Raw genomic sequence first — 27,997 nt, forward strand, 5'->3', positions numbered from 1 at the left:
GGTATAGATAGAGAATTGCTATACAGGTCCTGGACCTGATGGGCCACCGCATGAGCGGACTGCTGGGCACGATGGACCTCTGGTATGACCCAGCAGAGGCATTGCTTATGTTCTTATGTGTTTGCTTGCCAATAAAAGAGATTTACAAAAATAAAACCAGTCTTACTTGCAGGGAAACCTTTCCTGCCTTGGGGCCTGAGTCACCATGTCACAAGTACCTTAGTAAACAATTTTTTTTTTTAAGAACAACTCCAAATTTGGGTATTTGTTATTTGTGAACCAAACACTGAAAATAGCCTTAGCTCACTGAAACAAGTATTCCATCGTATCCCCCCTCACCTCTTGGAAGAACACAGGGGCCCCCTGGGGTCTCTGGCCCCACTGCTATTCCAGCTACGCTTCTAGAACTAACACCGGCATTAAGGTCTAGCGCGCGCGCTATTCCGCGCGTTAAAGCCCTAGCGCACTTTCGTAAAAGGAGCCCTAAGTGTTTCACTATCTGTCCCAGCAGGCTGCAATGTCGATCCTTAGTAAGCACTAGCAAGATTTCGCTGCGCAAGTTTTATTTATTTGAATTTTAGCCCATCCTCCCAAAGGAGCTCAGAATACGTTACTAATCAGGTATTCAAACATTTTCCCTATCTGTCCCAGTGGGCTCATGATCTGTCTAATGTGCCTGGGGCACTGGAGGATTAAGTGACTTGCCCAGGGTCACAAGGAGCAGCACAGAGTTCGAACCCGCAACCTCAGGGTGCCGAGGCTGTAGCTCTTAACTGCTACTCCACACTTTTCTCCTGTTGACCGTAGATCCCAGTCAGAGCCACTGAATGATGGATTCCCATTCTCTATTCAGATGTAAAAGGATTACTTACGGGGAACTGGATAGGCAAACTTCTCTGGATACTGGCTCAACAGGGCAGTTTTAATGTGGCTCCGCCCAACACCACTTGCACCTGTGTAGAGAAAAAAAGGTGATCAAAAGGAAGGTTGAATTTGGAAGATGTTATTTCCAAGCATCTTTCATACGGAGAAGCAGAGGTTAAACAGCAGAGCTCAAAGTTCAGGATGAAGAGGGTCAGTGGTAAAGCCCTTGAGCTTAGGGTGACAGGTGTTTCACAACCCAAAGAGAACTGTGGGAAGTGAAACAGCAGAGCTCAAAGTTCAGGATGAAGAGGGTCAGTGGTAAAGCCCTTGAGCTTAGGATGATAGGTATTTCACAACCCAAAGAGAACTGTGGGAAGTGAAATTAAAATAGGAGGAAAGACAATGAGAAGATGTGCATGATTTGCTGCTGCCTGGACTTCAGCCTATGTCTGCTTAGCATTTAAAATGAAATATCAGTCCAGGTAAGAATACCCAATGAAACTCTAACATGTTTTTCTAACAAACTAATGAATATATTTAATGACATATTTGGAGGTTTAACTGAAGAATGCATTTACTCAGAAGTAGGGTCATACTTTGCAGGAGAGGAAAAAATTCAGGGCAACTGTCCTCAACAACAGCATGATCCTCTGTCCTTCCCATCCTCCCTTCTGCCAGCAAAAGGAGTAAGAGCAGTGCACCTACCTACTTATGTTTCCTCTGAGAAAAGAATGGGGTGAAAGAGGCCGAGAGGCTCAGATTTCGGAAAACTTATTGCTGTGAAAAACTTTCTCTATGTGTGGGTCAAAGTAACAGTTAAAAGGAGAAAACCAATTAAAAAAAAAAACCCATAATAGTGCTAATAGTAATTAAATTATAGGTTGAAAAATGGTTAATTATGGACAATTGCCAGGTTCTGGTGCTTCTGGTATTGTCCTTGATATAGCATACAGGGTCCACTGCTCTGTTTATCTAACCCCTCCCCTCCCAGGCAGCAGCCTGCAGCCAAAGGAGAGGAGGGGCTGAGACAAATCTGACGCACTATGTACCATCAAAACACATAATTAAAAACAGGATCCTCACTCAGGCCCCGATACTCTTTTAACAATGCTAAACCAGTTCTAACCGGTTTAGTGTGAAAGTATATCAGCGTCTGATGCATAAATTGGTTAATCAAGGTCTTTTCCATGCTTTGTAGCAGCCTCCGATAATCGTTTTGAAAATAGCTCATCAATATTAAAATGGGCATTCCGGGCAATGCCCAGACATTGCTTGATGATGCACAAAATGAAGCACTGGCCTTTAACAGTCCAAACTTAACAGCAGGTCTGGAGGTGCTGGTAGCATTTATACACTTGTGTTAGAAGCACATCTCATGTGTGTGTGTCAAAGGCGCATATCATGCATGTTTGTTATAAGTTCAAAAACAAAAAATACAGAGTAAGGGCGCCATGTCCTGCTGAAGCAGCGTAGAAAAAAGCGTACGTATCTTGTATTTTCATATTTGTATGGTTTGCTTGTAGGTAATTCTCCGCCCCTTCCTCCCTCTCCCTTCAATGGGATCCATGGACACATCATGGGCGCCTATGGTGTGCTACAATAAGGCACGCCTATAATTATCCCAGGACAAGCAGGCAGGTATTCTCACTAGTGGGTGATGTCATCAGACAGAGCCCCGGTACGGACGTCTCACAAGCACGTGTTGCTTGTAGAAACTTAAAGTTTCTAGATGCCCGCACCGCGCATGCGCCGGTGCCTTCCTACCCGGAGATCCGGGCGTGTCTCCTCAGTTCTTTCTTTTCCGCGGAGCTGAGAAGTTCAACTTCTTCATGCGCTAGCTGAATTCAGTTAAATTTGCCTTCCTTGTCCGCGTTTTCGTTTTCTTTTAATTACAGTTAACAGTTCTTTTCTTTTTCAAAAAAAAAAAAAAAAAAAGAAGATTATTTCCTCCGGCGGGTCGAACGGGCCGGCCACGTGGCTCAGGCCCACTGGCTTCGACCTCGCGGCGGAGATTTTCCGGCCTATGTCCCGGCCAATCACCGGGTTTAAAAAGTGCAGCAAGTGCCAACGCGCGATTTCACTCACGGACCCTCACTGGCGCTGTTTGCAGTGTTTGGGCCCTGACCACATCCCGAAATCGTGCGGGCCTTGCTCTACCCTTACGGCACGCTCATTCAAGCGGCGTTGCCTATTGTGGGAATCGATGTTCAAGATGGACGCAGCTAAGGATCCCACAGCCTCCACTTCATCTGATACCTCCCCGGTTCGGGCGAAACCGGCATCGACCACCCCTGCATCGAGTGTGGTGAAACCGGCATCGCTCACCCCGACACCATCCACGAGCTCGACGTCGGTGCCTGCCCCGGTCTCCTCGGTTCAGGTACCTCTTCCTTCCACAGTGCCACCAATGGTCATCAAAGTGCCGAAAGCTACTAAGCAGAAGCACTCGACCTCGAAGGAGCGCGATGTCCGTGCAGGAGGACCCCCTTTCGGTGCGGATCCCTCCCTATCGGCTTCGCTACGGTCCGTGCTGGAAGCTCAATTCGTTGAGCTCATGCAGACCATCGGACCCGGGCTCATCGCTGCCATACAGGGTGACCTCCCGGTACCGATCCAAAGGGGCGGTCCGCCCCCTCCCCCTCCCCCACACCGTTCGACCTCGACAACCGACGAGGACGAACGGGGGAGGGCGGCGATGCCCACGCGGCAAGCCTCCCTTACCGATATGCCGCCATTAGAACCCATTACGCCTCCGCGCCAACATGGGACCAGACCTCCGCTCGATACTCGAAGCCCTGGGCATAGTCAGGAAGAGTTCTTCCGTACTCCTTACCAGACTTGGGTAGCATCGCAAGAACCCGCATCGCAAACCCAGTTGCGATCCACCGCTTCCAGCCCTATCCACTTGGGGGCCTCGGGAGACCATGCGATGCACAGACGATCCCGATCCCCGTCCCGCCACCGAGACGGGCACCGATCGAGACACTCATCCTGGCACTCCTCACGCCATTCGGAGGTGTCACCGCAGAAAAAACTGCAACGTAGGGGATACTCCTCATCAGAGGTGTCCCCTCCGAGGGGCCCGGAGTACGAGGAGACACCGGTACCCGATTCTCCTTGTCACTCCCCGATGTCCACGGACCTGGAGGCCTCATCCTCCTCCAGCCCGTCCCACAGACCGACGCTGGCGGAACAATTGTCCTTCTCATCATTCCTCCGACAAATGGCGGATGATCTGGATGTGACCCTTGACACGGGCTCCAGATACTCCAAAGAGTATCTGGACACCATGCACTTACCTAACCCTCCAACGGAGTCGCTTCGGCTCCCCTTGCATAAATTACTGGACCAGACCTTCATGCAGTGCTTCGAAACGCCGTATTCCATACCGGCGATCCCCAGCAAACTCGATGCTCGATACCGCATCGTGCACCATAAAGGGTTCGAGGGCCCCCAACTCTCCCACCAATCCCTACTGGTCGAGTCCTCCCTTAAACGCTCTCATCCCTCCCAGGTCTACGCCTCTGTACCGCCGGGCCGAGAGGGAAGAACGATGGACAAATTTGGTAGAAAATTCTACCAAAACTCCATGATGGCGTCACGGGTACTAAACTACAACTTATTTTTCTCTTCCTATCTGGAGTTCTTCTTGCCGGTACTCCGCAAGTTCACTCCGTTCATAGACAACCAAGCTCGATTCGAGTTCGAGGAAGTGGTAGCCTCCCTCTCCCAATTACGACTCCAGCTGATGCAATCCTCCTTCGATGCATTCGAACTCTCGGCACGCGCCGCCGCAAGCGCGGTAGCTATGCGTCGCCTGGCATGGCTCCGTACTATCGATATGGATCCCAACCTACAGGACAGACTCGCCAACGTACCATGTGCTGGAGCTGACCTGTTCGATGAGTCTATCGAAACTGTTACCAAGAAGCTGTCGGATCATGAAAAATCCTTTCAATCCATCCTACGGCCCAAACCCAAACCTCAACAGTCTCGACCCTCCAGGCCACCCCTGATTTACCAGCAGCGTTACATGCCCAGACAAACGCCCGCTGCGAGACAGCCTGCGAAGAGACAACCCCCCCAGAAGTCTCAGCAAAAACTCCAGCCACCGGCTGTACCTAAGGCTCCCCAGCCCTTTTGACGCCCCTCCCGGGAGCATAACCTCGGCCTCTCCCATAGGGGGCCGCCTCCATCTTTTTTACCACCGATGGGAGGCCATAACCACGGACCTATGGGTCCTCTCCATCATAAGAGAAGGATACTCTCTTCAATTCCACCGGGTCCCCCCGGACCATCCTCCAAGAGAGTATCCTCCAAGCTCGACGCAGACCGCCCTTCTTCTTCAGGAAGTCCAAACCTTACTTCAGCTTCGGGCTGTCGAGACGGTCCCGTCAGACCAATTGAACCGAGGGTTTTACTCCCGGTACTTCCTCGTCCCGAAGAAAACGGGCGACCTGCGACCCATTTTAGACCTTCGGGCCCTCAACAAGTTCCTGGTCAAAGAGAAGTTTCGCATGTTGACTTTGGCTTCTCTATACCCCCTCCTCGAGCAGAACGACTGGTTATGCTCCTTGGATCTCAAGGAGGCCTACACTCACATCCCCGGCCTCCCGAAAGTTCCTCAGATTTCGGGTGGGAAATCTGCACCTACAGTATCGAGTGCTACCATTCGGCCTATCTTCGTCCCCCAGAGTCTTCACAAAGTGCCTGGTGGTAGTGGCCGCAGCACTCCGGGACAGGGGTCTACAGGTCTTTCCATACCTCGACGACTGGCTCATCAAGGCCCCGTCAGCCCCAGAGGTCACTTCGGCGGCCTTGTCCACAACCTACTTCCTCCAGAATTTGGGCTTCGAGATCAACTTCTCCAAGTCCCATCTACAACCCACCCAGTCCCTCCCCTTCATCGGAGCGGTCCTGGACACCACCCGACTCCGAGCATTCCTGCCCCGGCAACGCATGGAGTCTCTTCTTCATCTCTGCCAGTCGGTGGTCACTCACCAAACCATACCGGCGAGACAACTGATGGTGCTCCTGGGCCATATGGCCTCCACAGTACACGTGACACCCTTTGCCAGACTCCACCTCAGGATTCCCCAGTGGACCCTGGCATCACAGTGGAATCAGACATCCGATCCACTATCCAAACGCATCGTAGTCACACCTGCTCTTCGGCAGTCTCTACTTTGGTGGATGACCTCTTCGAATCTATCCAGAGGTTTGCTGATGCACTCTCCCCCCCATCAGAAAGTTCTCACAACCGATTCGTCGAATTACGCATGGGGGGCCCACCTGGAGGGTCTCCGCACCCAAGGATTCTGGACCAGTGCGGAAAGACTACACCAAATCAATCTACTGGAACTCAGAGCCATCTTCAATGCGCTCCAAGCTTTCCAACATCTACTTCACGACATGGTAATCCTCATTCGCACAGACAAACAGGCTGCCATGTATTACATCAACAAGCAAGGGGGCACGGGCTCGTCCCTCCTTTGCCAGGAAGCTCTACGAGTCTGGGACTGGGCGGTGCGCCACAACGCCCTACTCAGAACAGTATACATCCAGGGGGAGAACAACGTCCTAGCAGACAAACTAAGCCGTCTGCTACAACCGCACGAATGGACTCTCCATTCCAACCCCCTTCACCAAATCTTCACGCAATGGGGGACGCCTCAGATAGACCTCTTCGCGGCTCCCCACAACGCCAAACTGCCTCAGTTTTGCTCCAGGATCTACACTCCTCATCGCCTCGAGGCAGATGCTTTTCTACTGAACTGGGGGAAACGATTTCTATATGCGTTCCCACCATTCCCGCTGATCCAGAAGACTCTGGTCAAGCTGAAACTCGAACGGGCCACCATGATCCTAATAGCTCCTCGGTGGCCCAGACAACCTTGGTTCTCCCTCCTACTTCAACTCAGCAGCAGGGAACCAGTACCACTTCCAGTGTTTCCTTCACTACTTACTCAACATCAAGGATCACTACTTCATCCCAACCTGCAGTCTCTCCACCTGACAGCTTGGTTCCTCTCAACGTAACCCCTCACCAATTCTCACAAGAAGTGAGGGAGGTCTTGGAAGCTTCCAGGAAGCCCGCCACTCGACAATGCTACTCCCAGAAATGGACCAGATTCTCCTCATGGTGCGTTTCTAAGTCAAAGGAACCTCAGCGAGCTTCCTTATCCTCCGTGCTGGACTATCTCCTGCACCTATCTCAATCTGGGCTCAAGTCCACATCCATACGAGTCCACCTGAGCGCTATTGCGGCGTTCCACCAGCCTCTACAAGGGAAACCCCTCTCGGCCCATCCGGTGGTCGCCAGATTTATGAAAGGACTCTTCCATGTTAACCCTCCTCTCAAACCGCCCCCAGTGGTTTGGGACCTCAATGTAGTCCTTTCCCACCTCATGAAGCCCCCGTTTGAACCACTCAACAGGGCCCCTCTGAAGTATCTCACCTGGAAAGTGCTTTTCCTTGTAGCCCTTACGTCCGCTCGCAGAGTCAGCGAACTCCAGGCATTGATGGCGGACCCACCATTCACAGTATTCCACCATGACAAGGTGGTCCTCCGCACTCACCCGAAATTCCTGCCTAAGGTGGTCTCCGAATTTCATCTCAACCAATCCATTGTACTTCCAGTATTCTTCCCTAAGCCTCATTCTCACCACGGAGAATCGGCCCTTCACACTCTAGACTGTAAACGTGCCTTGGCTTTCTACCTGGATCGCACTAAGCCACACAGAACCACTCCTCAACTTTTTGTCTCCTTCGATCCTAACAAGTTGGGAAGACCCGTATCAAAGCGCACCATCTCTAACTGGATGGCGGCTTGTATCTCTTTCTGCTATGCCCAGGCTGGATTATCACTTCCTTGTAAGGTCACAGCCCATAAGGTCAGAGCAATGGCAGCCTCAGTAGCATTCCTCAGATCAACACCAATCGAGGAAATTTGCAAGGCTGCCACCTGGTCCTCGGTTCACACATTCACCTCACATTATTGTCTGGATACCCTCTCCAGACGGGATGGACAGTTTGGCCAAACAGTATTGAAAAATTTATTCTCTTAAGTCGCCAACTCCCCCTCCATCCCACTGAGGTTAGCTTGGAGGTCACCCACTAGTGAGAATACCTGCCTGCTTGTCCTGGGATAAAGCAATGTTACTTACCGTAACAGTTGTTATCCAGGGACAGCAGGCAGCTATTCTCACGTCCCACCCACCTCCCCTGGGTTGGCTTCTCAGGCTAGCTACCTGAACTGAGGAGACACGCCCGGATCTCCGGGTAGGAAGGCACCGGCGCATGCGCGGTGCGGGCATCTAGAAACTTTAAGTTTCTACAAGCAACACGTGCTTGTGAGACGTCCGTACCGGGGCTCTGTCTGATGACATCACCCACTAGTGAGAATAGCTGCCTGCTGTCCCTGGATAACAACTGTTACGGTAAGTAACATTGCTTTCATGCTCATGCATGCCTACAACTTAGTATCTCCTGGTGCATGTGTACATTTATGCCTCTTACTGTGAACTATTCTGCGCATGTGTCAGTCGCTTTCTCCAACGATTGGGATTTCTACAGATGACCGTCAACCTCATTTACATTTGAGCATCACTTTCTATTTTCAAATCGGAAAATGTACTGGCACTACAGCAACCCACGTGGATTTTAACATGGACCTTAGCGCATCGGAGTTTCACTGTCTCAAGCGAAACAAAAATAAAACAAAATTCCTCTGGATAGGCTCTCAAAATGACCACAGATACTCCCCTTGGAACTACTACGAGTTGAAATAGACAATCCCCTAACCATGCATCAATATGTACAATCCATAGTCAAACAAACATTTCTGATTATGAGAAAACAGATCTATAAGAAAATATTTTGACACCTAACCATTCCGAATCCTAGTATCACTAATCTTATCAAGACTAGACTACTGCAATCTAGCACTAGCTATCTGCTCTAAATCACTCATAAAATGCCTACAGTTAGTACAAAACTCAACAATTAAACTTATCAGGCTCTGTAAACCTAAACATTTACAGCCTTACTACAAGAAACTACTCTGGTTGTCTGTCACAAACAGTTCAAACTAGGCATCACAGTATACAAAATCATAAGTGGCAATGCACCTAACTATCTAACAGATCTACAAATACTACTCCAAGGTTCCTCCAGATATCCAATTAGAAATCTCCTCCAACTGAAATTCCCAATGTTCAAGAACCTGAAATCTACCAGACTGATATCTTTGCCCATTCATGTTCAGCTAATATAGCACCTCTGAGCTGTACCTTTTTAAAGCAAGGTACGATAATCTCTACCTCAAAGATTCCCCAAGTTTTGTAATACCTTTATAGCATTCTTAAACTGTATAAGCTGTATTGTAAGTCTCCATAAGCTGTATTGTAAGTCGCCTTGAACCTTTGTAGGCATAGCACAACTCATAAATCCCAGATTAGATTAGATTCAATACCAATTTGTAAATCTATCCTCTCAAATTGCACCTATGTGATCACTACCTCAGATTCAGGAAGCTATTAAAAGCTTTTCTCTTCCAAGATCCTGAACCTACTATAAACTAAATCCTATGCCAAATTAGACTCAGAAAATTCTTACATCTTGCCTACTTAAGAGCCTGGATCTACTGTGGACTAAAACAACACTAACTCAAAATCCAAACGTATTACAGACTCATCAATCTATCATGGAAATTACCATCCTAACCAATGTAATTCTCGGTCTCATAAGCCCAAGCTCTTGATTTTTATAATCCATCTGTGAACTGAATAGGTAAAGCTGGAACAGAAATACCATTTAACATAACATGACATAACAGAACTGGAAAAGATAGACCAAAGCAGATGATTACTCTGCTCCTTAATCAAGTCCTCCCCTTTCATAACTTCCTAGGGCACAGGAGCCAGCTCTGTGGGTGCTGAACACCTCCCCAATAGTGAACAAGCCCCTTCACGGTGTCCAGAGAGGGATAATTTGTGTTATCTGTCACGTTTAATCATTTGAAATTATGGTGCCTACTTCCTAGTGACTGCTGCAGAGACAGAAAAACAAAGATTTCAGTACTAAATACTGAAAAAAAGCACCCTGGGTGTTAGGAACAGTAGCCTCATCTAGCTCTCTTGTGTGCAGCATATGCTTCTTTAGATTTGAAGATGTCCTTAAAGTTCATTTTCTCCATTATTCGTGCTGTTAACTTTTTTAATACAAGAATAACACAGATATGAGATTTACCTATAAGCACCAAGGTCTTCCTTTTGAAGGCTGGGAGCAGTACAACCTCTTCATATGAAATGACATCCAACTGGTCGAAAACTAGAGAAAAAGATAAAAGAAGAATCAAAAACTCAGCAGCACTAGTCTGAATGTAATACCTTCTTCCTGTTACAGTATTCCCCATCCATTGAAACACACATCTAAGATAATACAAAATCCACATGCATACACTCTCACTTCAATATGTTTATTCAGAGTATAATATCTAAGTCATTCACAATCACTATTTTGAGTGGAACAATTCAGACCTTGGTGGTGTAGTTGCATGAATAAAGCATAGACTTATCACACCCTTCTCGTCATCGGTCTCAATACTCTTTCAGTTAATCACTCAGTATAGATATCTTGCTTTATCATTCAGTTCTTATAATAATTTTCTTTAAATCTTTTTCAATACTCATCTATAAAAGGAGAAACGGCTAGGGGAGTCTTATTCTGACATAGAACTATGTTTCACTGCAGCTTCCTCAAGGATATTCCCCTTAGTTTGCCATGTCTACCGTTCCCGCGTTCAGACTTTGAAGTTCAGAAAACACCACAGAGGTCTGAATTGTTCCATTCAGACTAGTGACTGAGAATGTCTAAGATACTACAGTCATATCTGGAGGGAGGTGGATTCTAATGATTTATTTATAAAGGTTTATATACTGCCATCTTGCTCAAAGTCATCTAAGCTGGTTCACAACCAGAGCTGGTGTAATGAGCTGCAGTAATAGTATAACGGCAGATGTTTTGTAATTATCTTGATGCTACACAACACACTTTACTCCACTGTATCATTGCAACATGATTGCCTTGAGTACTCCAATGTAATTTATGCCGATATTAACTCCTTGGTGGCTAAATGACTCTGATATCCAAAAAGACAGAAAGCCATACATTTGGTGGGTCCCACCACAAATTTGCTCACACAACTTCTTCATTTTTTTCAACTTCACCGACTTCCCGAACAGGAGAGCGTTTCAAGTTCCTACTTTTGTATCATAAGGTTTGATACATAGGCATTCCTCTGGGATAATTCAGGATAGACCTGCACATGTTCTTCACTCTATCATTGTCTTGCCTTGCCTTTTTATATATTTGGATGGAGAAGTGGTTATTTTACTTGAGGGTACCTTATCTGTGCCACTTGCTACCTCTATTGTAGAGCTGAACTCTCCTACAAGTGGTATAGAACAAGTCTACAAACCATCTTTTTTCCTCTGGCTGGCAGGTTACCTGTGGCCTGTAGACTCTTGGGAGATTCTCCAGCTCTCTGTGTTAGCGCACTTTTTTTCCTTTTGCTTTCCTGTCAATTTTTAATGGAGTTCTTTTATTTTTACTGATTCTGATTTGATTGTAAATTGCCTTGATATTTTCATTTTGAAGGGCAGTATAACACATGGAAATAAATATAACCATAAACAGCCCTAATCCCTAATTACTTAGAGGAATCCCTAATTACTCTGATTTTCAGGTCATCCAGAATGCATATTCATGAGACAGATTTGCATGCAATGCCTCTGTTGCTAATGTTATCATACATGGAAAGATGTTGCAGAAGGTAGGAGTCTGACCAGCAGACAAGACTCTTCTTGCCACATCAAAGGTAGACTAGACACAAATGGTGTCATTTAACAGTGCTTCATTTAAATCCAAAAACAGCTTCTGCAGGTTTTTTTGTTTTGTTTTGGGTTTTTTTAAAGACAATTGGCAACCGAATTCAATGATTAAGATTGTGTTTTTACATATGGATACTAATCTCAAGCTTTTAGAGAATGACACAGGGAAAAAGTTTGTCCCTGTACCCTGCAGGCTCAATCCCTGACCCTGTCCTCATCCTCACCCCATCCCTGCCCCCCACCCTGTGGGCTCTGTCCCCATCCATGCCCCACAGTTAACCACGGGTCCCCATCCCCTTGTCATTCTCTAGTTCAGAGACAGTGAAGGAAGAGGGCGGGAGGTGCTGCCCATTTTCAAGGGTGACCATGTGACTCCCTTATTTTTGAGCCTTCACTGGCTCCCAGTTTGTCTCAGAATTCAGTTTAAATGTGTATGTATTATTTTTAAAATTTTACATGGTATTTTTATTCCTCTTGTTCCTCTTCTATGGAATGTTTATAGATTTTCATATCTGAGAGGTACCCAACAATTTAAACTTTCCCTCCCTTCCAAGAAAAGGAATTAAATGAATCAAGAATTTCAGCCTCTCTTTGGCTTTTAAATTCTCCCAATTATGGAATGATCTTCCTTTGATTTTGAGGTGTCTTAGTTCCTTCCAATCTTTTCGTAAATCCTTGAAAACATTTCTATTTGCTAAACACTTTGAAAATTAATTTCCATGTATTTTAGCATTTTTCTTATTAATTTATTGCTAACCGTGTCGAGCTTCCCATGGTTGAAGACCTGGTATATAAGGCTAAGTTTTAGTTTAGTTTAGTTTAGTTTAGAGAGGAAAGAGTGGGAGACAGAAAAAGAGATCGTGTTCTCAAAGAAAAGGAAATATAGGAGGCTCTACTTTTCTGCTTTCAGAAGTTAACCATGAAGGAGGCTCAGTAGAGCAGCATCTAAGAGGTCCCTCCCAGAGCGATGGGAGTCTGGCCCAGGGTACTGAAGGGTTCTTGTACTTAAAAATGGATAAAAAAGACTTTCTTCAGATTTCCTAAGTTAAAGGAGGAAACAAAATTTAACTTGGATGAGTGGGAGGGCCTGGAAGCCATTCAATACGTGTTTGAGACTTGGCAGAAAAATGAACATTTATATTAAATATGTTTTCTAATTCAGTAGTGAATAACAGCTAAAGATTTCAACTGGGGAAATTGCTGACTTTGGGTTCGTCTCTCTGCCACTATCAATATTTTTCCCCCACTGTGTTGCAGATTGATTTTTGTTTTAACAGTAAACTTCTCTGGTTTATAACTAAATGCCTGGAGTGTGGGAACGAGTAAACCCCTAGGATTAAGGTCTCCCAGCTAATGCTGGTCTCATCCCAAGAACTTGCTTCGCTGCAGTATCTACAGCCACTACTGGGATAAATCCTAACTAAACACAAGGTTTTAAAATTCCAAACAAGCTTTACTTCTGTGTGCTGCCTTCACTTTCTAACAGTTTCTGATCCTACTGCTTTGAAAAGTTATCTAGCTACAATGGCAAAAGCACCAAATTCCCTTCCTCTAGATCAGGGGTGTTAAAGTTCCTCCTCGAAGGCCGCAATCCAGTTGGGTTTTCATGATTTCCCCAATGTATATGCATGAGATCTATCAGCATACAATGAAAGCAGTGCTTGCAAATAGATCTCATGCATATTCATTGGGGAAATCCTGAAAACCCGACTGGACTGCGGCCCTCGAGGAGGGACTTTGACACCCCTGCTTTAGATGAAATAAACTATAATTCCCTGAGTATATTTAAAATTTTCTAAATTGTTTTAATTGGCAAAACAGAACGAAGTGGTTTACAATCTATATATATATATAAAATCGGAGGTATGTATGTGTGTGTGTGTGTATGTGCCGCGATCACGCAAAAACGGCTTGACCGATTTGAACGCAACTTGGTATGCAGATCCCTCACTACCTGGGATGATATGTTCTGGGGGTCTCGCGGCCCACCTGCACACGTGGGCGGAGCTACAAACATAAATTCAGATTTCACCCATTCATGTCAATGGAAAAAATGTAAAAAGCTGCCATTCTCACAGTAATTCAAAAACGGCTTGACCGATTTGAACGAAACTTGGTATGCAGATCCCTCACTACCTGGGGTGATATGTTCTGGGGGTCTCGCGGCCCACCTGCACACGTGGGCGGAGCTACAAACATAAATTCAGATTTCATCCATTCATGTCAATGGAAAAAATGTAAAAAGCTGCTATTCTCACAGTTATTCAAAAACGGCTTGACCGATTTGAACGAAACTTGGTATGCAGATCCCTTACTACCTGGGGTGATATGTTCTGGGGGTCTCGCAGCCCACCTGCACACGTGGGCGGAGCTACAAACAGTAAATCAGATTTCACCCATTCATGTCAATGGAAAAAATGTACAAAGCTGCCATTCTCACTGTAATTCAAAAACGGCTTGACCGGTTTGAACGAAACTTGGTATGCAGATCCCTCACTACCTGGGGTGATATGTTCTGGGGATCTCGCGGCCCACCTGCACACGTGGGCGGAGCTGCAAACATAAATTCAGATTTCACCCATTCATGTCAATGGAAAAAATGTAAAAAGCTGCCATTCTCACAGTTATTCAAAAACGGCTTGACCGATTTGAACAAAACTTGGTATGCAGATCCCTCACTACCTGGGGTGATATGTTCTGGGGGTCTCGCAGCCCACCTGCACACATGGGCGGAGCTACAAACAGTAAATCAGATTTCACCCATTCATGTCAATGGAAAAAATGTACAAAGCTGCCATTCTCACTGTAATTCAAAAACGGCTTGACCGATTTGAATGAAACTTGGTATGCAGATCCCTCACTACCTGGGGTGATATGTTCTAGGGGTCTCGCATCCCACCTGCTCATGTGGGCGGAGCTACCAACAGGAAATCAGATTTCACCCATTCATGTCAATGGAAAAAATGTAAAAAGCTGCCATTCTCACAGTAATTCAAAAACGGCTTGACCGATTTGAACGACACTTGGTATGCAGATCCCTCACTACCTGGGGTGATATGTTCTGGGGGTCTCGCGGCCCACAACTCTATGTTGCTTGCTCAAGGGTGGGTTCACCCAAGAATTTATATGTTCTTGCTCCAGGAGGTGAAACTAAAAATGTTGTTTATAATCACGTTTTGCGTTAGTTGTATTGTATTAATTTTGTCAAATATTTCACATTATAATTTGAATATTGTACTTTTTATTAAGCTGTAAAAAAATAATTTCATTCACCACTATAAAGTATCTTTATTTGAATCCATTTATAGTGTTATTGCTATAATTAAATACCCGTGCAACGCTGGGGCATCAGCTAGTGTAAAATATAATTACATGGCTCTGGGCTGGCTCAAGGGACTGTGGAACACTGAGTCAACTTTTGCATTGGCACGCGCCCCCCCACCTCCAGAGTCTAGTATCTCTCTCTTCCCCCCCCCCCCCTGATCTGGTAACCCCCTTTCTCTCTCAAGTCACCCCTCCTGCTGGACCAGGTGAGGCATTGGCTCAGGCACCGATGATAAAGGGTGCCAAAATCCCAGTCTGGCATCTATCCTTTTAGAATTTGAAAGTAGGTCAAACTAGGATTTTGGCGCTGTTTCTCACTACCACCCTGAGCCAGGGCCTCATCTGGTCCATAGGTTTAGCCGGCCCTGACTCTGTAAGGCAGTGGTCTCCAAAGCGCAGTCCATGGGCCCTGAAATCTGCCATTATCGCCCTCAAAAAGTTGGCAGAAATGCTCTTCAAATTCTGCAAATGCATTAATTTCAAACTTGCCCGCTTGATTTAGTAACTTGCCCACATGATTTAGTAACTGTTACTCAGGTGTCTCATTTATGGAATCTGCTACTATTGACAATCCCAAAATAAAGTGAGTTTTTAAAATATATCCTTGAAGTGTTGTAGAATCAATATTAGCATTAATTTTTAATATCCAGTCTGAACAAGCAGATCAAGGCAGTTTACAAAATTAGTAGTATATGTAAGCTTGAAATCTTTTGGCGGTCCTCAGAGCTTTCTCATATTCACACTTCAGCCCTTTACATGAAAATGGCTGGAGACCACTGCTGTAAGGAGTTACAAAGAAAATTATTATCCTTCAAGGTAAAAGCCTATCTTTTGAAGCAACCTTCTGCCAACCACATTCCCCCCCCCCCCCCCCCCCTCACCTTAAGGTAATGAAATTTCCCCTCCAGCACTCTATTCTAATCAATAATAATGGGTTATTCTGCACTCAGCTCATAGCAGCAAATATCACTTTACCGACACAGCTGCAGATAAAGCTCTCATTGGTAATCCTGCTAAACTTAAAGAGGCGGCACTCAAGCATGCCAAAGTACTTTACATTTCAGCCCGCAGTGCAGAGTAAAACTTTAGAACCTGATATTCAAAGGATTTAGGCTCCTAATTTATGAGTTATGCTCATAAATTGGCCTCTTTGAAAACTTGCTAGAACCAAGTGCAAGAATTTCTATTCACAATTTCACTAAGTTGGTTGGTGACAAGGGTGACAGAGTGGGGAAAAGAAGTTAGGAGCTTAGCGCCGATGGCAGGCCTAAATTTATGAGCATAATTTATAAGCTCTAAATTAAGAGGACTTTGCACTGGAAAGTTATGCTCGTAAGCATGGTTGAAACTAGGGCATAAATTAAAGATTCAAACAGCAGCACAGCATTTTCTGAATAAGATAACATAATATAGGGTTTCTAGACCGTATAACCTTGAAGTTTAATGCGGTTTACAAAAAGTTAGATAATAACAGAGGAAGAAAACAATGGGGATCTACTCAAACAAATATTTTGAAAAAAATATGTCTTCAATTGTTTTCTAAAATGTACATAGGAATGAGATGTGAATAACAGATGTCTGAAATAGAGAGTTGCGTGGGGACAGAAATCCCATCCATCCCCGCCCGTCCACACCAGGATCCTCTCCATCCCCACCCGTCCCCGCAAAGAATTACCTCCATCCCCACCCGTCCCCATAAAAAGCAGCAATTACTTCTGACAGGATCATTAATTCCACAGTTTCTTTTGTGTTTGCGCTGCTGTTTTCCTTGTGGAATCTCTTTAGTGGAACCCTTTTTTGTTTTTTGGTCAGGTAATTAACTTATAAATCCCCTCTTTTACTAAGGCTGACGTGTCCATTATATTATATGGACGAACCCTGCTTCCAAAGTCTTCCATCCCCGTGGTAGTCCCGTTGACTAGAGGGGGGTCCCCGTGGGAATCCCGTGGGCCAGAGGGGGGTCCCTGTGGGAGTCCTATAGGTTAGGGGGGATTCCCGTGGGACCTCCGTGGGACCCGCGGGATTCCCGCGATCCCCGTTCCCATGCAGACCTCTAGTCTGAAATCCTTATCATAGAAAGCTGCCTGAAATGAGAGAGTATGATCATGAAATTTCTTACTTTTACAACCTTTACCAGAGGGAAAAACGAAAAGGGCATGAGATCTTCTACTGTTCCTTTGAGAAGCTATTGAAAATCTATCAGCTAAATAAAGTGGGGCCTGGCCAAAGGCGACCTTATAATACATACAGCCTAATTTAAAGATTATACGAGCCTCCACATGAAGCCAATGTAATTCACGATAGAAGGGGGTTATGTGGTCGAACTGGGTCCACAATGTCACTGAACTCCTAAATTTAGGAGCAATTAAAGTAGGTGGCAACAGGGGTAGATTTGGGGCAGGGGAAAAAAAAGTTATGAACTTACCACTGATTTTAAGCTTTATGGGCCCGATTCTATATATGTCGCCTAAAAAACTGGCATCGACTAAGTAGAATCACACTTAATGCCGCTATGCATCTTAACTTTAAAGCACACCCATTTATGCCAGGGTTTTCTTGGCTTAAATGCCTGCACCTAATTTGTGCGTACAACTGTACATTAACCAAAAACATGCACATACCACCCCCCCCCAAAAAAAAAGGCCCATTATCCACCCCCGAACCACATCCACTTTTAGCTACATGCGCTGGACATGGTGCATAATACTTTGTGCTGTGCCTACCAAGATGTGAGCACAACTTTCAATTAACTCCAATTAATGTCAATTATGAGGTGTTAATTGGCAATAATTGATGCCAATTATCCTGGTAATTAAGCTATGTGCATACATCCGCAGGACTTGGGTGTGATTGTATGTGATGATCTTAAGGTGGCCAAACAGGTTGAAAAGGTGACGGCGAAAGCTAGAAGGATGCTAGGTTGCATTAGGGAGCGGTATGGCCAGTAGGAAAAAAGAGGTATTGATGCCCCTGTATAAGACTCTGGTGAGACCTCATTTAGAATACTGTGTATAATTCTGGAGACAGCACCTTCAAGAGATACACAGGATGGCATTGGTCCAGAGGAAGGCTAATAATAATAATAATAACTTTATTCTTCTATATCGCCACAATCTTGCGACTTCTAGGCGGTTTACAATCAAGAGTGCTGGACATTCAGCGAAATACAATAAGTAGATATTCAGAGGAAATACAGAGACCTCAGGAGGCAATAGTATAGAAATACAATTTGCTGAGCGAAAATGTAATATGTACATTTTAGTAGGTAATGTCCGACAGGACCTGTTGGAAATAAATAGCAACGTAAAGTTACGATAAGATGAAGATAGATTATATTTATAACAGTGCTGTAAGTTCAGGTGGAATAGGGAGGGGGAGGGAGAGGGAACGCGGGTCAATTGTTTAGGTATTTCTGGAACAGGTATGTTTTTAGGCGTTTCCTGAATTCCCCGTATGTAGTGGGCGAAAGCAGTTGGTCTAGGTCTTTGCCCCATAGGACTGCTTGGTGAGAGAGAAGGTGTTCGTGGTGTTTTTTCATTTTGCAGCCTCTAACTGGAGGGGAAATGAGTTTTGAGTGTGTGTTTCTCTTGAGTTTGTTATTAGAAAATGCGAAAAGGTCCATTATGTACTTGGGGGTCAGGCCGTATAGTATTTTGAAGCAGAGGCAGGCAAATTCAAACCTTACTCGGGCTTCCGTTGGTAGCCAGTGCAGCTGCCGATAGTAGGGTGTCACGTGGTCGAATTTCTTCAGCCCGAAGATAAGTCTGACTACTAAAATGCTGCATGGTCTTCATCTTAAGGCGTATGGAGACAGACTTAAAGATCTCAATATGTATACGTTAGAGCACAAGTGTCAAACTCAAGGTCCACGTGCCGAATCCGGCCTGCTTGGCCATTTTATGCGGCCCATGGTCCAATGCCCCCGGTGTTATCTTGTGGCCGGCTCCCTCCTCCTCACAGCCACAGTGTGCTAGAGGCTCCTCGTATGTCCCGCGCCTCATCCAGAAGCATTCCCTTTGATGTTGTAACATCAGAGAGAAGGCTTCCGGTTCAGGTGCAGAACGCGCGAGGAGCCGCTGCAAGCAGCTTCATGCACACTGCGGCTGTGAGGAGGTGGGAGCCGTGCACAAGATAACACCGGGAGCATCGGGCCGCGGGCCGCATATAACGGCCAGAACGTAAGACACCCACCGGAGGGAGGAACAGCATGAAGGGAGGGAGACAACAAAGGTAGGGGGAATGATTAGTGCTTGAATTGTGTCAATTTTGAGAATTTTAATCTGCTGTCTATCTTTTGCACTGTTCAGGAAGAAATACATTTATTTCATTTTCTCTGGGGGTTATATTCATGCAGAGTCTTGAATCTTAGGGTTTCGTTTGTATATATTGGTACTTTTTGTTTTTGGTCCCATATTTGCCTAGGGGTTATCTGTGTTCTGGTAGGAATGAACGTTGAGAAGCATACAGTGTGCTTTGTGTAGTTTAATTTTGTGGTTAACCATTATGTGTTAATAAGATTATATTGTGTGTGTATATATATATATATATATATGAAAAATGAATGGAAAAAAATTGTGTTATAATTAGTACTATTATGGGGGCGGGGTCTGGCCCACAACTTAGCCTGTGTCTTGGATTTCGGCCTCTTAATGTGATTGAGTTTGACACCCCTGCTTTAGAGAAAAGGCAGGAGCATGGAAATAAGATAGAGACGTTTAAATACCTATGTGGTGTAAATGCGCATGAGTTGAGTCTCTTACATTTGAAAGGAAGCTCTGGAATGAGAGGGCACAGGATGAAGTTAAGAGGAGTAATCTAAGGAAATACTTTTTTACAGAAAGGGTAGTAAATGTGTGTAACAATCTCCCGAAGGAAAAGGTGGAGACAGAGACTGTGTCTGAATCAAGAAGACATGGGATCTATTAGCGAGAGGAAGAGATAATGATTACTGCAGATGGGCAGACTAGAAGGGCCATTTGGCCTTTATCTGCCATCATGTTTCTATAATATAGTGTAAATTTTTATATATGCGTACAAATTTCTATACCAATTTGACCAGGGTCAGTGATTTTTAGTCATAAAACAAACAAAACAAAAAGGCACACTTGAGAAATACATCCATTAACATTATCCTCTTAACAATTGGGTAATAGTGGAGGATGTGGTTAGAGCAATGGACTGAGAACCAGCGGAGTCATGGTTCAAATTCAACTGCAGTTCCGCGGGTGCAGACTCAGATTGTGAACCTTCAGGGACAGAGAAAATACTTGAATGTGCATCATTTCAACAGCTTTCAGCTTTGCAGACAATATATATAAGACCTTAAAATAATCAATCAGAACTGTACTGAACTATAAATGCGCCCACTGGTGTCCCCCCGCTTTCCCACACACACTTTGCCATAGCCAATGAGAGGAGACAGTACACTGGGAGCAATTTTTGTGCCCGGTGTGGTAAGTTTCTGTACTGGGAAAGGAGAGGAATTTCTCAGACCTGCCATTAACTCTTAAAACTTTCCTCTAAGCCAGGGGTAGGCAATTCCGGTCCTCGAGAGCCGGAGCCAGGTCAGGTTTTCAGGATCTCCACCATGAATATGTATGAGATGGATTTGCATGCACTGCCTCCTTGAGATACAAATCTATCTCATGCATATTTATTGTGGATGTCCTGAAAACCTGACCTGGCCGCGGCTCTCGAGGACCGGAATTGCCTACCCCTGCTCTAAGCCACTCGCCATCAGAAGTGTGGTAAGGAACACATGCACATCGTCCAGTACTGTTTCACCCACCTGAGATGAAGCTTACGAGCCTCCCTCCCCTCTTGGCAGAAGATAAGAGTGAGGTATTTCAGTGGTGCCCACTGATCAGGAAGTAGAGAGATGAAATGAGAGAGTTCAAGAAGGAGAAGTTGCTGCTTACTGGAACTGTGCTTGGCCAGGTACTTGTCCTTACACTTCTTCTTCTTCCCAAAAGGGCCGCAGCTCTGCGTTCCGCTCTCATTGCTCTGAGTCAGGCTTGCCACTCGCCTGCAAGGGCCAAAGACAAGAAAAAGCGCCAAGTCAGGGTAAGTGGTGGTCTGCTGCCATGTCCTTGAAGTGGTGGAGTAGCCCCCAGTGGGCTGAGAGTCAGGGTTCGAATCCTGCTTCTTCCAGGGTTCGAATCCTGCTTCTTCCAGTGCAGCAACTTGTGATCTTGGGCAAGTCACTTCACCCTCTACTGCCTCAGGTACTCTCAGCTTGTGAGCCCTCTTGAGCAATTTAAATTGCTTTGAGTATCAGGCAGTATAGTAACAAGTACAACTAATGAAGAGCTGGCAGGTGTAAGTCCCAGAGACCATCCTAAGTCTATCCTAAGCACTGGTACTGCACAAGCCACATCATAAATTACTTATCTTCCAAAGCCATGCTTAAGGTAAGTTACAATTCCTATACAAAAGGTATTTCATTGCATTATGACATCACAATCTCAGCTCTGGAATGTTGCTACTCTTTGGGTTTCTGCCAGGTAACATAGTAACATCATAAATGACGGCAGAGAAAGACCTGAACGGTCCATCCAGTCTGCCCATTAGTTATACCCATTAAAAATACATGATTAAATTAAGTTGTCTCTTTTTTGATATTTTCTGGGTCATAGACTGTAAAGTCCACCTGGTATTGTCCTAGGTTCCAAATGCTGAAGCCGCCGTCCAAGCTCACTCCAGCCTATCCAACCATTCTGTTTGCAGGATATCTACCATAAAGTCTGGCCAGTAACATCCTCATGTTCTGAGTTAGTGGAACTCACATTGATGCCCTCCCCAGCCCAATCCTATACCAAATCATCGCATATGGCTCTTATGGGAGATCTGCACCTCCAAATGCCTGTTCCTTGGCACTGTTGCTCTCGTTTAACATCAAGTTACGTAAAGCAGCCATTTCACCATCTGCCAATTAAAGGGTTAAATAGCACTGGCAGACAGAGAGGCAGAGCTGTCCTTGGGGTGTGGGTTAGGTAACAAAATGAGACGATGATTACTCAAGTTCTGTGCCAATGTTGTAATCTTAGCTCATGAGAAAACCAAAAAAACTCTGTGGAGTGACGATGTTCCCAAATGGACTTTATTTGAAAGTATCAAAGTTCCAAAGGCACACTAAAATCATCCACATAAAATAATTCCATCCACATAAAAGTAAATCATCCACATAAGAGCCTTAAAGGACCTAGTCCGCTAGGGATACAGGACCCAACACGGTCCGCGTTTCGACAAAAAGTTTTCTTCAGGGGTCCCTGGGGGTCCTATAAAGGTGAGTACGTGGGAAACAATTGTGTGGTGAACCGGAACATCATCACTCCACAGAGTTTTTTTGGTTTTCTCTGGATTTTCTTCTTTGTGGATATTTTGGGGTCAATTCCTTTTGTTTTTTGTAATCTTAGCTCATTACATAATTTCCTAACCAATGCACTGTTCTATTTATATTGAGGACAGACAGGGCAATGAAAGCAGGTGTCAGAAAAGATGCCATTATTTAGTACTGGCATATATAGCCTGAGAATAAGCCCTGTAGTGCAGGGATCTCAAGGTCTCTCCTTGAGGGCCGCAATCCAGTTGGGTTTTCAGGATTTCCCCAATGAATATGCATTGAAAGCAGTGCATGCACATAGATCTCATGCATATTCATTGGGGAAATCCTGAAAACCTGACTGGACTACGGCCCTCAAGGAGGGACTTTGAGACCCCTGCTGTAGTGTGTCTTTGGAAAAAGCTTCTAATGTTTAAGACAAACCATCTGCATGACTGGCAAACAGTCATATGTCAAGGCTTTTCACTAACAGATATCTGGCATCAGTAGCTGAATTACACATCTCTTTTTATTAGTCAGATCAGCAGTTCCTTCCTGCTCTTTAGGGTTTATAGCTCATTTGGAATTGCACCTATTAGGCTATGGCACCCTGAACCTATTTTTGTAACTATTACAATAATGTCCTAGGGCCACAGACTGCGGCTCACTATAAAATCTTATATGCATGTCCCTTGAGCCTGGTCACTGGGCATCACCACAGCAGCATGGCTGAGACTCTCTCCTAACTAGAAGCCAAAGCTTGAAGGGATTAACCCTGTCTTCCACAGAACAAAATATACTGTCACTGAGCCACCCTCTAAATTATATCCTCTGGGCCTAATTAAGGCCTCTCTCCAAGTCTATGTGATGAGTCTTAATGAATTAGGCTCTTCCTGGTAAATCTAAAAGCGACAATAAACTGAGGGATTTCTAACCTCTTGGGCTCTCTACCAGGCCTCTCTTGGAATGGTTTATAGAGACTGTGACTCAAGAGGAATCCTGAGACAAGAATTTTAGTTCTGCCTGTATTGGCGTCTCTCTGAGTAATAATGCAAAAAGATCATTTTCTGCATGCCACTTTAGTCACTTATAATTCAATCATTATTTTAATACTGTCCGTTCTTCCTTTGAAAGCTTGTGAGCACCAGAAATGGGATGGCAGGTCATGCAGTCAGGAAGTGGCTAGTGGCATGTTTCTGAAATACCATATGATTCAGCACATTGAGATTTCTGTTACCATTGAAATACAAATCATTGCTAGTCTCACTACACAACACTCCAAACTTACAAGCATTTCTATTAAAAGCAATGTCCTTTGTCCAAATGTCTTGTTTCTTGCTATTTAAATGAATATTTAAAAGGGAGACACTCTGGGGCTGAGCAGGAGCACTGCTGATTGTATGGCAGAGGTTAACCCAGCTGACACAATCTGGGATGATGGTGATCTTAAGTCTGGACAAGTCACCAACCTATAACCTTTAATTGCTGACCTAGTACATTTTGGGAACTCCCTTCCTTTTCCTCACTGCAGCTGGATTGGAAGGTGAAGGCTGCTGTTGGCTCAGACCTGCTCATTTTGTTAGCTGAAAAACTCAGACGTGCTGTATGCCAGGGGTATTCAAACCTATCCTGGCGGTCCGGTCCACAGGCTAGCTGGGTTTCCAGAATATCCCTAATGAATATGCATGAAAGAGATTATAAGCAAATCTCTCTCACGTATGTTCATTAGGGATGTCCTAAAAACCTGACTGGCCTGTGGACCCCTCTGAATACCCCTGCTGTATGCCTTGTCCTGGAAAGGCCACCTGATGGCACAACCGCCAGGCAACTCTTGCCCATTTCAGTTTCACCTGCCTCCTGTAAGCCCACCTTACTTATCAAGCAAAGTGGGACTACAGGTATCAAAATACCCTGGGGCAGCAGCTAACACACAAAAACAATATATAATAATTAAGTGCGTAAGATATGCCATACTGAGCACATTCCTTGACTGTGTCCAGGAAGGTATAATTTCCATTGGGTTTAGTTGGCTCCTATGCTGGGTCACCCGGCATCCTCTCTCTCTCGATGGTGGCCAACTTAAATTCCAAGCACTTGGCAGGATTCCAAATTAAATTAGTTACCAAGGAAGAGACACAGCATTTTCTAGCCTTCCTCTAAAATACGATCCCTAAATGTTCTACTTTGTAGGAAGTAGAATCTTTCCCCTTTGTTTTTGGGAGATACAGTAAAAAAAAAAAAAAAAAAGGCATAACAACATAAGAATTGCCATACCAGGACAGGACCAAAGGCCATCAGGCCCAGCATCTTGTTTCCAACAGTGGCCAACCCAGGCCCTAAGTACCTAGCTAGATCCCAAGTAGTAAAACAGATTTTATGCTGCTTATCCTAAGAATAAGCAGTGGATTTCCCCAGGCCAACTCAATAATGACCTATGGACTTTTCTTTTAGGAAATTATCTAAATCTTTTTTAAATCCTGCTAAGCTAACTGATTTCACCACACTCTCCAGCAACAAATTCCAGAGTTTAATTAAATGTTGTGTGAAGACATATTTTCTCCAGTCTATTTTAAATCTACTACTTAGTAGCTTCATCACATGACATGCCCCATTGTCCTAGTGTCTTTGGAAAGAGTAAACAGACTGCTGTTCAGTGAGAAAGTCTAGGAACGTACCATTCTTGCAGCTCAGGAGAGGGGAGCAGCCCTGCTGAGCCCAGGGGAGAACCTTCCAACTTTCCCTGCCACCAATTGCTGTCGTCTTTGTTGATTATCTGAATGATGTCACCCGTTTTGAACTTCAGTCCTGCTTCCTTGCAGGGAATCAGGTTGTCTTTTCTGGGGTCATAATCAAACTGAGCCCTCATGTATATCTGGGGAAAAGAATAAAGACGACATAAAATAAGCTCATTTGAGCAGTGCCTTATAAAAACATAAGAATAGCTTTATTACGTCAGACCAACGGTCCATCAAGCCCAATAGCCTGTTCTCACGGTAGCCAATCTAGGTTATAGTATCTGGCCAAAACCAAAGAATAGCAACATTCCACAGTACAGATCCAGGGCAAGCAGTAGCTTGCCCCATGTCTTTCTCAATAACAGACTATGGACTTTTCCTCCAGGAAATTGTCCCAACCCTTCTTAAAACCAGCTACGCTATCCGCTCTTACCACAACCTCTGGCAATGCTTTCCAGAGCTTAACTGTGTTTAAGCTTCATGAGGTAATCTCTTTACTTACAATGTGGCGCCATACATTACCTAGCTAGGAGTTAACATATCTGATGGAATGAATGATGCCTCTGAAAATTGTCACATATAAATCTCTGCATAAGAATAGCTTATGAGCCTCCTACTACCCTGTCAGAAGGAAGGTCTGCTATTCAGTTTGATCTTCTTGAAAAGAAATGCCTATGGGCAAGGGTTCTTAACCCAGTCCTTGGAACACACTCAGCCAGTCAGGTTTTCAGGAATCCCAAAATGTTTCCAAGAAGACTAGGCAGAATGATGGATTGACTAGGAGATTTTGTTGGGATGTATGAAGAGTGCATGAAGCAGAATATGGGATTAATCGACATGACGGAAATAGTAGTAGTGTGTTGGATATTGTACACTAATATTAGAATTTTGTACAGCAAATAATATTGGCTAGGTAGTTAGTGATCTGCTTTCAAAAGTTGACTGACAATCACTTTTTTTTTTGTGCCAGTGACTCATTTAATGGCAACATTTTGTATCAATTGCATGCATCTAATCTCCCTTACAATCTGGCTCATTTTCAAAAAAAAGAAACCCTCTGAGGACTGGACGATAACTTAGTGCACCTATTCTGATCACAAGGCTGTGTCCACTATGTACAACAGGTGGCACTCTCCTCCACTTACTGAAAGAAATGAAGTGGTCAAATGACAGTTTAGCTGGGGCCAGATTAGCAAAACTCCTAGGAGTAAACAAGAATGCAGGCCTTGCCAATCTGTGGGCTACTGTTAAGGAGGGGAAAGTAACAAGTACATAACACTAGAGTTTTGGTTGAATATTCCATCTGAAAAAAGTTCATGCTCAATGTTTGTTTCTTTGTAGCTGTGTGGTTTGTACCTCTGTTTAACCACTTCAGTCTCCTTGGAGTATATATTGCTCATTGACAAGGTCTTAAGCTTTTGATTTCATGCTAACATACAACTTTACAGTTATGGCTTATTATGCCATTTGGAAGTTCTTCAACTGTCCATCATTCATCTTTGGTGAGAGAAGCAGTGTCTTGGGTATTCTATACCAGACCGACATAAGAATATACTGGGTCAGTCTAATAGTCCACCTAGTCCAATATCCTGTTTCTACAGTGGTCAATCCACGTCACAAATGCCTGGCAGAAATCCAAATAGTAGCAACATTCAAAGCTACCAAACCCAGGGCAAGCAGTGTCTTCCCCCCATGTCTGTCTCAATAGCAGACTATGGACTTTTCCTCCAGGAATTTGCCCATACCTTTCTAAAACCCAGCTCTGCTAATTGCTGTTACCATATCCTCTGGCAACGAGTTCCAGAGTTTAGCTATTCTTTGAGTGAAAAAATATTTCCCTGTAACTTCACTGACAGAACTTGAACAGTCCAGATGAGTTCATGGTTACACTATTCTCAGTATAATTCTAAATTGCCAATCCCTGTCACTTATTTTACATAAAGGAAGCTTATTAATCTCCTCCCATCTAGCTGACATCATTCAATATCATTAATGTGAAATTCAACTTCATATGAACTGTGAGCTGTGAAGTCAGATGTTAGCTTTGGACCAAATGTACCAGAAGTTTCTGTACTAGAACAGGGGGATGTTTTGTTTAAATTTCCTAAAACACGTATCTCACAAGTGTGAAACAAATATTGAAAAAAATGAGGCTGTCATTCTAATGTCACAAAAGATTAAGAGAAAAGTTAAGAGCTGTTTTCGTTAGTTCCACCTCTGATTGGCTCTCTAAAGTGACAATGTAGTAGTTAAAATTTGCAGTATATATTGATCAGACCTGTAAAGGAGGCAGGCGGTTTTGTTGGTTAGGGACAACCTTTAAGGAGACAGTTCCTTTGGTTTCTTTCTGCAAAATAATTGAAAAAGACAGAAATCTAAGAATTTGATTTCTGAAAGAAAACAGGAAATATATGTTCATGCAATAGAAACACAGGAGAGTAGAAAATTATGGCAGATAAAGACCATATGGCCTATCCAGTCTGCCCTCTCATGTCACTCTTCCTTAGAGATCCTATATTCTTGTCCAAAGCTTCCTTGAATTCAGTTTTTCTCTCCACTAACTCTACTGGGAAGCCATTCCACAAATTAATCACCCTTTCCAAGAAGAAACATTTCCTAAGATCACTATGTTGTCTTTCCTCTTTTCAGCTCCATCCTAAGTTCCCTCATTCCAGAGCTTCCTTTTAGTTGAAAGAGACTCATCTCATGTCTCTATCATAATTCCCCCTCCTCCTTTCTTCCAAAGTATACGTATTGAAATCTTTTAAGTCTGTCCCCATTACCCTCTGGATTAACTTCATCCTGGTTATATCTTTTTGAAGGTGTCTCACCAGAGATTTATAAAGAACTCCTTTTTCTTG

At 44.4% G+C, this 27,997-nt stretch overlaps 1 protein-coding gene across 2 annotated transcripts in view; it reads right to left on the reverse strand.

Moving 5' to 3' along the window:
• The window catches only part of MPP1 (membrane palmitoylated protein 1), a 122,203-nt gene that overhangs the window by 9,296 nt on the left and 84,910 nt on the right, over positions 1-27,997 (reverse strand). For both annotated transcript variants that reach the window (XM_033945120.1, XM_033945119.1), the window contains exons 5-9: positions 27,415-27,483; positions 25,077-25,273; positions 20,999-21,105; positions 10,114-10,194; positions 873-953 (exon numbers count right to left, since the gene is read on the reverse strand). In XM_033945120.1, the coding sequence (XP_033801011.1) occupies positions 873-953; positions 10,114-10,194; positions 20,999-21,105; positions 25,077-25,273; positions 27,415-27,483 (535 nt within the window). The remainder of the gene's footprint in view (positions 1-872; positions 954-10,113; positions 10,195-20,998; positions 21,106-25,076; positions 25,274-27,414; positions 27,484-27,997) is intronic.

The sequence above is a fragment of the Geotrypetes seraphini genome, chromosome 5, assembly GCF_902459505.1.
Source record: "Geotrypetes seraphini chromosome 5, aGeoSer1.1, whole genome shotgun sequence".
NCBI classification, from domain to species: Eukaryota; Metazoa; Chordata; class Amphibia; order Gymnophiona; family Dermophiidae; genus Geotrypetes; species Geotrypetes seraphini.